Below are 10,296 nucleotides of genomic sequence, written 5' to 3'. Positions count from 1 at the left end.
TATATATATATATATATATATATATATATATATATATCATATGCACAATAATGTTTAATGTTTCCTATGCCATACCTTAGTAACACATCGCAATTATATATACAAGTATTTATATATTCTCCTGACCCATCTTTTTTTCGATACATTTTACCTATATAGATATAGTGGGGGGCAGTCGTTTTCTTACTAGAATACATTATCCTCTTTATGTATCACATTCAATTGACTTCTACCACAATAACTGACGTTTGAACAACCGACAACATCCACTAGCAAAACGCTATATATGCACGAAATAGTCAAACGCACAGGACACTAGAGTAGACCGGTTTCTTTTTTAATATACAGACTTGAACAAACCACAAAACCAATAAAACTCATTATTAAAACCGAACGATCACAGAATAAACGGATGTAAAATTGTAAATCATCTGACTATTGTTTATATCTAGCACTAATCTTAACTACACACTACTGAAATTAAGCCGTCTGTCACAGCTTTCAGGCCAACAAGTTAGAAAGTGAATGTGTGGTGCAGGTATGCGTGCGTGCGTGCGGGCGTGCACGCATATATGCGTTCGAATTTGCTTTTGAGGAAGTCATCACTGACACTCTTTTGCCTTCGCAATGATTCACAAAAAATTTTGCTAATTTTCCTGAAAAAAAATTCTAGAATGTCAATGAACATCATCGAATGTTGTTCAGCGCATGATGCCGCACATGCAACCTGCCACAATGAGAGCTGACCAATCACCTGCGACGCGACGTGCAGCAAAAACACAAGGCTGGCCGAACGACATGCCGAAGACAAGCATAAGCATCAGTCTGTTTCCATGGCAACCGGAGCCCTCGCTTCACGTGGTTGGTGCCACTGACACCAGCGGCACAATTTGCGATCAAGAAGGCACGTCGCCACGGTTACTGGCACTCACCATCCGACCGACTTCAGTCTAGTCTGCATGCAGTACATGCGCGCGTGCGTGCCTGTGCACGTACACGTGCGTGTGCGCGTAAGTGGCTGTGCGACAGAGTGATCTATGAGTTCTGGATGAGGGCTCTGTGTTCTGCTCTCGTGCTGCCCTCCTGGTCACTGCCCTCGCTGCAGCTGCTACTGCTGCTGGCATCCATGTCTCGCGGCGTCTCACTCTTCGTGGCCGTGCTCAGAACCGCTCTCGTCGTCTGCAACAACAACGGCAGACACACGTGCTGCGGCCCTGGCGGCGAGAAAACCTCGCACACACCTCACGTAAGCAGAGACGTACGATACGCGGATATATGCTATGCATTTTCAACTGGGGTGTGGACATGACTGTGGCTTTACGACACACACTACTAGGCGTACTAGCGTCATGCACGCAGCGCCCCCTACACGTGTACGTGGGAGTAGAAGTGTTTCTGCAGTGCCCCCACACGTGTGTATACAAAGGCGTCGGAAGCAATAAAATAGTGCCGCGGCTTTGGTGATAGGGCGAGCGCCGGGGAGGCGAAGCCACCCTAGGGGGGTCTGGGGGCATGCCCTCCCCCGTGAAAATTTTGAAATCTACAAGGCAACTTTGGTAAAACTTCCTGAAATACATTCCCATTCAAGACATGCATACAATTGTACTGGTGCTCACAAACGAACTGTTAATATTCGTCATGAAACGCGCTGACCCCGGGCAAAGCATGCTCCTTCAATATAACGCAACGGCATGCTGCCTGCATAGAATCAGGAGTAGACGAGGAGCAGAGGAATGTGTGCCAGAGTTCTGAATCATAAAATTTTATAGCTACAGGTGACCTGCAGGGGCGTGTACAGGATTTGAACCAGGGGGGGTCTAACCGTAAGACATACTTGCGAGCACGCGAAGGGGGAGTCTGGGGAACCCTCCCCCAGAAAAATTTTGAAATTAGACCCCCTCAGATGCGTTTTCTGCGCGAGCAGGGGGGGGGGTCCAGACCCCCTGGACCCCCCCCCGCCCTGTACACGCCCCTGACCTGACCTCATCTGACTCTGGTCTCCGCTTATAGGGGCCTAGATTACACGTATATACATGATATATGTACCGGCCAAAAGACGGTATAAATTATTGAAAGATTTTGGTTACGGAAAATTTATGGCCTGAAAAAAGTGCCGCGGCAGTTCCGACGCCCTTGTGTGTATAACCGGTAACACCAGTATGCGTGCTGCACCCCCTATATGAGCTCATCAGTATTTTAGTTACCATGAGGCGTGGTCTGATCGCCATCGGCGTGATTCACCAACTCTTCCCGATCCTAGAGGCATGACGGTAAAGCAAGAGCGGTAACGTGTGAACGCATGCGACCACAGCCATCACGACCGAAAGCAAACAAGTAAACATTAGCACGCACTGTGCAACTCATGTTGAATATACCAAAGCCGAGTGTCATTCAAGCAACGTCCAGAAGAAAACATCCCACTACACAAGCAAAATAATATAAGCAAAGAGAATTCTATCCCTGAGAGCAACTATGTAACGAATATCTCGTATCATAAAGTAAAAGTGCACGATTTCAAATGGATTTAACTGAACTAAACAACTATTCAACATTCAAATAAAAGATTAAATGTAATTAAAACTGCAAAATGTTTTAATTAGGCCAGAAGAGTTGTGTTAACTGTATCAACCAGAGTGACTCACTTCTCGAACATGTACTTCCAACTACAACAGTCCCAATTACCAGTCAACACCCGACAATTTTCATGCAACGAGAAATACCACACTCATGACTGAATCAGAAAGGTGGATGCTAACCAAATCCAAATGATGTGAATCAAAATTCGCCTACGTCAGTTAACACCAAGTGCATACACTTGTTTATTAGATTGAAATGATCGGCCTCATCAAATCGCTAGATTAGCACCACTCATTCTAAGGGAAAATAGATGGTTTATTTCCCATTATGATGCAGTCCGTAGAATAAAGTGTCTCTAATAATACGATTCAGTGCAACCCACCATTTCTGATCTAATAAACAAGAGTACAGACATGGGCTGTCAGAAACAGAGTCGACTGCAATCCAATGATATGCCCAGAATGTATGCTGCAATACTTTGAGTGAGTAGTCACCTACCACTCCCTACCACCCCTACCATCATATTCTCTTACCACCCCTGCCACCCCTATCATCGTATTTTCTTACCACCCCTACCACCCCTACCATTGTATTCTCCTACCACCCCCTACCACCCCCTATCATTGTATTCTCCTCCCACCCCTATCATTGTATTCTCCTCCCACCCCTATCATTGTATTCTCCTACCACCCCTGTCATTGTATTCTCCTATCACCCCCTACCACCCCTATCATTGTATTCTCCTACCACCCCCTATCATTGTATTCTCCTATCACCCCCTACCACCCCTATCATTGTATTCTCCTACCACCCCCTACCACCCCTATCATTGTATTCTCCTACCACCCCTATCATTGTATTGTCCTACCACCCCTGTCATTGTATTCTCCTATCACCCCCTACCACCCCTATCATTGTATTCGTCTACCACCCCCTACCACCCTGTCATTGTATTCTCCTACCACCCCTATCATTGTATTCTCCTACCACCACCTACCACCCCTATCATTGTATTCTCCTACCACCCTCATCATTGTATTCTATTTCCACTTCCACACACACACGCACGCTCGCACACACACGCACACGCACACACACACACATTACGATTCCAATTCACAACAGCAGCAGCGGGTGCGGCCCCGAGCGAGCATCTACGACGCACCCCCGCACCCCGGCACTCACCGGCTGTCCACTCCACAGGTCAGCGAGCTCGCGACGACAGGCTCCGATGATGACGGCGACCAGCAGCGTGCAGGGCACGAGGTAGAGCAGCGCCGGCTGACCAGTGCCCATCAGCGCGAGGCTGACAAACGTCAGCACAAGACCGATACCATAACCTGCAACGACGCCGACGATGATGGTGATGATGACGACATGTCACGACTCACGATGACACACGTAACGCGTGGCGGATGATCGCAAGCGCTGATGTGTGACTCACTGATGTGTCACACAGTCACTGAGGTGTCACTGACTTATGTGTCACTCACAGAAGTGTCACACTGATGTGTCACTCACTGATGTGTCAGTCACTGAGGTGTCACTGACTGATGTGTGACTCACAGATGTGTCACACTGATGTGTCACTCACTGATGTGTCAGTCACTGAGGTGTCACTGACTGATGTGTGACTCACAGATGTGTCACACTGATGTGTGACTCACAGATGTGTCACACTGATGTGTGACTCACTGATGTGTGACTCACTGATGTGTCACTAACTGATGTGTCACTCACTGATGTTTCACTCACTGATGTTTCACTCACTGATGTGTCACTCACTGATGTGTCACTCACTAATGTGTCACACAGTCACTGATGTGTCACTCACTGATGTGCCACTCACTGATGTGTCAAACAGTCACTGATGTGTCACTCACTGATGTGTCAGTCACTGATGTTTCATTCACTGATGTACCACTCACTGATGTGTCACACAGTCACTGATGTGTCACAAAGTCACTGATGTTTCACTCACTGATGTGTCACTCACTGATATGACACACATTAATATGATACTCACTGATATTGCATTAAAGCTGTGATAGGACTGATAAAAATCAGTAACACAGCACACCGCGAGTTAAAAATATGGGAAATTTTTTCCTTTCTTACCTATAGACGTGCTAACAAAGTAGATCTTCCTGTTTTTTGTTTGCAGATCAAATCCATGGCAAAACGATATGAGAAGACCTAGAACACGATACACACATAATTAATAGGGCTTGTATCCAACTCCACCGCAATCCGCCGTCAAGCAAACACTGCTCAGTCACACGATGTCACTGCTCCACCTTGCTCGCATCTCTCACGTAGCACATACATAATCAGACCCCCCCCCCGGCACATGCATCTCCAGCTCTAAGTCATACCTCACCGCAAGCGCGAACTAACACGAACAAGTGCGAACTAACGCGAACAAGTGCGAACTAACGCGAACAAGCGAACTAACGCGAACAAGTGCGAACTAACACGAACGAGCAAACTAACGCGAACAAGTGCGAACTAACACGAACGAGCAAACTAACGCGAACAAGTGCGAACTAGCGCGAACAAGCGAACAAGCACGAATTAACACAAACAAGCACGAACTAACACGAACTAACGAGAACTAACGCGAACAAACGAACAAGCACGAACTAGCGAACAAGCACGAACTAACGCGAACAAGCGAACAAGCACGAATTAACAAACGCCACTCTCCGGGTATGAGAGGAGACGCGACGCATGAGACGCAGCGCATGAGATAGCACGTGAGATGGCGCGTGAGACGTGTGCGACGCAGCGCATGAGATAGCACATGAGATGGCGCGTGAGACGCGGCGCCTGAGATAGCACGTGAGATGGCGCGTGAGACGCGGTGCGTGAGATGCGGCGCATGAGATGCAGCGCATGAGATAGCACATGAGATGGCGCGTGAGACGCGGCGCCTGAGATAGCACATGAGATGGCGCGTGAGACGCGGTGCGTGAGATGCGGCGCATGAGATGCAGCGCATGAGATAGCACGTGAGATGGCGCGTGAGACACATGCGACGCAGCGCATGAGATAGCACATGAGATGGCGCATGAGATGCAGCGCATGAGATAGCACGTGAGATGGCGCGTGAGACGCGGCACATGAGACGCAGCGCATGAGATGGCGCGTGATACGCGGCGTGTGCGACGCAGCGGATGAGATAGCACGTGAGATGGCGCATGAGATAGCACATGAGATGGCGTGTGAGATAGCACGTGAGATGGCACATGAGACACGGCGCATGAGATAGCACGTGAGATGGCACGTGAGACGGGGCGCATGAGATAGCACGTGAGATGGCGCATGAGACTCGGCTACCTGGCACGAGTATGTCACCGAAACCGAGCAGCGAGTAGGAGAGTGAGCATATGCCGAACGAGCCATCGCTGAAGTGAGGCACTTTGATCACCATCGGCAGCTGCTCCTGCGATCGGCTGCTGCCTCCCGTCGCCACGTCAACCATCACGCTCTGCCCATCCTGCGAACACATTCGGCGAGACTCGTTAACAAACGATCGCCTCCTTGAGTCATTCCCACCCTCTAACTCTCAAAGAAACCCCTCTCGGAAGAAACCCTGCCATCTTCAAAGAAAGGCACTCGCCTTAAAACGTCTATGTAACGGTAAAAGAAAAACCCTCACCATAACAAAAACCCACTCACCCTCAAAGAATCCCTTTACCCCTAAAAGACCCGTTTAAGCCCATAATGAAATTCCCATAACCATTGAAGGGATCATATTCACCCTGATCCTCTAAGAAACTCCCTTTAGCATTATAACAAAACCTGCTTTAGCTTCAACAAACAAACCTTAGTAAGCAGAGGTGTTATGAAGACGAAGAAGATGTCATAGACAAACAGAAGCACTAGCAAGATGGTGCATGTCTGCAAGAAGGTAAACGTTCACGGATTCAGTCACACAAACTACGCAGAAGACACAGTGTAAAAATGCAGCATGAGATAGCTATGTGGAACAGGATATCTCACACTACAAGCAATTCCGGCTCAACCAATCAAAACGGGGAACTGAGTTGTCATCAGTATTGAATCAAGTATTCTGATACCATGCTGATTGGGAATACCATTGATGAGTGTTGAACGTATGTGCATTAGACTACAATGGCATATCATTCTTAAATCTATAATTTATTGAAATAATTGTATTTCAAAAGTGAAATGTGACAAAAATGCTCGAGCACAATTTCTGAGAGTCCGCTGTCCATGATCCATGATCCATGATAGAACTCACACATCCTACACAAACCCTGCTCGTGTCAGCATGAAATTTCAGTTACTGGTGTAAGGTTTATCTCATTTCTGGGCAAACAAAGACAGAATCTCACAGTTCTGGGCTGCGACTACGAACGTTGCCATGCCTACAGCTCTCACGCGAATTTCCACTCCGATGTATGTGATCAGAACCATTGATATCACAGAGTAGCGACGAATTCCAGTCAAAAACGTCAAGTCAGTTCCGCACATTTGTACGATCTACTAACTACGCTCCATGGTATGATCATATCAGGAGGTCATAAGAAAAAACACAACTCACTCATCCTATTGATTGCATGTTAGTCAATGCCAAAGATCATGGGATACTAGATATCTACCTTGAGGTTTGGTAGCCTGAGAGTGACCAGCATGTTGATGCAAAAAGCAACTCCGAGAATATCCTGCAATATCCACGAATACCTAAGCGGAAAAATAACAGAATACTTCATGCCTGCTTTGTCTTTATAAAACCACCTTGTTGCAATTCAATTCATGGCCAGTGTGAACCGAATATACACACTGTGCATTGCTATAAATTCAATTTATTAAAAAAAAAAAGAGCAGAAGGCAAATTGGCTTGTGAAAGAATATTAATCTGTCCTCTGCCTTGCCACATGTTGAGGATGGGGCACAAGCTTCCATGACACAGACCCATTACACAGATTACCCACTGCACTTACAAGGTTTTTCTCTCAACTGCCCACCAAGTGGCGAGACCAAGGCACAGTAGAGCAAGAACAATCAGCTTGATGCTCACTGCCTTGCCACACATCATCACCCTGCATAAACAACAGAATGTATCACACACTAACGAACAGCAGTTATTAATAATTATGTCATAAAGTGGATAGAAACAAATATTTCAATGGACATTATAATAAATAATAGGATCAATTAACAAAATGTCCGCAACCAATTCAAAATGTAATAATTGCAATAATTGCAATAAATAATTTGATTTATTTAACAACATATTTTCTGTAAATTACAATAATTAAATAATAAATTATGCACGCAACTATATCACAAGGGCATCACTTTAGTACCAGGAAAACTGCCTTTAGGGGTAACGACAGTTGTAAGGTAGTGTGCGTTATAGCTAAACTTCTCACCTTTGCTTCACAAAGGGACAGGGTATGAGTGCCAGCAGTGCACTCAGACAAACGAAGAGGGACATCGCTGACGCCAACCCAAACAACGCTATGATCACGTAGACTGAAACAAAAGAACATGTACGCTCTTAGAATATTGTTAAATGGACATTATGCAGTGTATCTACATTAGCTCCAGCATTACAACGTGGCTGAATGATGATGGTGAGAATAATCACAATAAGCTCTGTACCACGAGATGATGATCACTCACGATCAACTACTCACCATTTATCACTAATCATCAATCATTCTGCATCGATCACTAAACGTTGATCGCTCCTCGTACAATCAATCACTCACCATTAATCACTCACTACTGATCCCTCTCCCACACAATTGATCGCTCACGATTAATCAATCACCTTGATCACTTCTCCAGACAACCAATCACTCATCATCAATCATTCCCCACTACAATTCATCGCTCACTATCCACCAATCGCCACCGATCGCTCACCTAGGTAATCGTAGAAAAAATAGAGCAGCATCAGCATGCCGCACATCAGCACGACAAAGAGCACGATGAACTTGGGCGACAGATCGAGGGTGTCATGTTCGAACGCGCTTGCCTCCCGCTCATCGTCTCGGCCGCTCTGCGCCGCCACGTGCCTGCGAGGAACAATCGCCGCGTGAGGGGGACCAAACGAGCAAAACTCGTGACACAACAACCACTGCTTTTATACATGAAGCACATTTCGAATGCGCAGGAACACTTATTTATACACTCTGCCGCACTATGCACTGACGTTTTTTTTGCACAGCTCGTGTGCTAATATTTACTTTTTATACTTGACGACTCCCGACCAATAAGAGCCAGTAATGACGCAGCCGACAGCCAATAGCCAGATGAGGATCAGACTGTAGTCTATGTACAACGAATCATCACTGGGTGCGTACAATGCTACCTGAATATGTGGCCCCATTGCCTGCAATAAAGGAATATATATCCACACTATTAGTTGGCATTCGATCACATCTGAATGCAAATACGATCTAGTATATTATATGATGGTGCCCTTGAACTTTTCGCCATGACTAGTACTACTACGTTTAATCACAGCTATTGGCAGGTTTAATAAGACGGATCGAGAAAATCACCGAGTTACTCTAGAGGTTTCCTGTATAAACATGTAAAATCACACATCTGATGCACTTGCTCCTTGGAGATTGGCTGGATCACTTATTCGCATTAATGCTCAACTATGTATCAGTGCAGTGTGATGTTAGTAAGCCTAATGATGTGAGATTCAGCTCTCAATTGACAAGAATTCTGTTAGCAATCCTAAAGGGCATAAGATCGTGTTCATTCCAGCACAGTATTACGACTAACGGAGACTCGACTAATCTTGTAACTAAAGCGAAATTGCAACTGCAATGACTTGATTGCATAATGGGAGACAATCCCAAACTTCTACATCTCGTGTTCATATGCTCGTTAAACAGAATTTCTGTGAAGCAGATCCCATAACCCACATGTCCCTGTTGCACATATATCGCCGAGCTCTTCTATCACGCGATGCAATTAATGTACAACCTGGATATCTTTGGCATCAATGTCAGTGATCAGTGATACAGTGACGTTGATATTGGCGTACTCTGATGCATTTCCGTGTGGAGTAACCTGTAGTAGGAAATGCATGGCTATACATATATATATATATAGCTAAGTACATATATCAGGGCGCAAAATTAGCACTGGCCCACCGGCATATGCCGGCAAATTATTTAGAGGGCCAGTAACATTGGCAAAACACCGGCCCTCCGATCCGGTGGGTTCAGCCGTGTTAGCGAGTACCTACAGTTTTATTTATAGCATTAATGAGCAAATAGCCTACATTACTGTTTTACCTGAAGGATATCACGCCATAATTTAGAAACATTTTACACATTTGGAATCGAGAATGCAAGCGTGAAAAATGACAGTGGCTAAAACACTTCGGACATCATTCACGACCTGTATTATAGTCTGTTCAACAACTACTATACGCGATGCCGCACACTACAACATTTTCCGGACAAGCAAGAGTCGGTGAAACAGTCTTATCTTTATTTTTGGAGAAAAAAAATTATGAGGGCTGGTAAATTATGGTGAGGGCTGGTCAAAAACTGCTGTTACCATCCCTCTGGGCCGGCGCAAAAAATATGAATTTCATGCCCTGTATATATATATATATATATACATATATATATATATATATATATATTAGTGATGTCCCGATGATCGATTATAATCGAAAATCGATCGATTATAGTCTCAAATTCGATAATCGATTAT

At 45.4% G+C, this 10,296-nt stretch overlaps 1 protein-coding gene across 3 annotated transcripts in view; it reads right to left on the bottom strand.

Annotated features, from left to right (window-relative positions):
• Nucleotides 1-6: 6 nt before the first annotated feature.
• LOC106807171 (signal peptide peptidase-like 2B) overlaps nt 7-10,296 on the bottom strand; it is a 16,421-nt gene continuing 6,131 nt past the window's right edge. For 2 of the 3 annotated variants that reach the window (XM_014809438.1, XM_014809441.1), the window contains exons 4-14: nt 9,556-9,642; nt 8,802-8,947; nt 8,479-8,630; nt 7,980-8,082; nt 7,548-7,646; nt 7,206-7,287; nt 6,406-6,480; nt 5,917-6,076; nt 4,696-4,773; nt 3,763-3,917; nt 7-1,179 (exon numbers count right to left, since the gene is read on the bottom strand). In XM_014809438.1, coding sequence (XP_014664924.1) covers nt 1,036-1,179; nt 3,763-3,917; nt 4,696-4,773; nt 5,917-6,076; nt 6,406-6,480; nt 7,206-7,287; nt 7,548-7,646; nt 7,980-8,082; nt 8,479-8,630; nt 8,802-8,947; nt 9,556-9,642 — 1,281 coding nt within the window. In that variant the 3' untranslated portion in view covers nt 7-1,035. Of the gene's footprint in view, nt 1,180-2,204; nt 2,257-3,762; nt 3,918-4,695; nt 4,774-5,916; nt 6,077-6,405; nt 6,481-7,205; nt 7,288-7,547; nt 7,647-7,979; nt 8,083-8,478; nt 8,631-8,801; nt 8,948-9,555; nt 9,643-10,296 lie in introns of all 3 variants that reach the window. The other variant, XM_014809440.1, reaches the window with a different exon arrangement.

Source organism: Priapulus caudatus, unplaced genomic scaffold (assembly GCF_000485595.1).
Source record: "Priapulus caudatus unplaced genomic scaffold, Priapulus_caudatus-5.0.1 Scaffold198, whole genome shotgun sequence".
Taxonomy (NCBI): Eukaryota; Metazoa; Priapulida; class Priapulimorpha; order Priapulimorphida; family Priapulidae; genus Priapulus; species Priapulus caudatus.
This window is presented reverse-complemented; position numbering and strand designations above follow the sequence as displayed.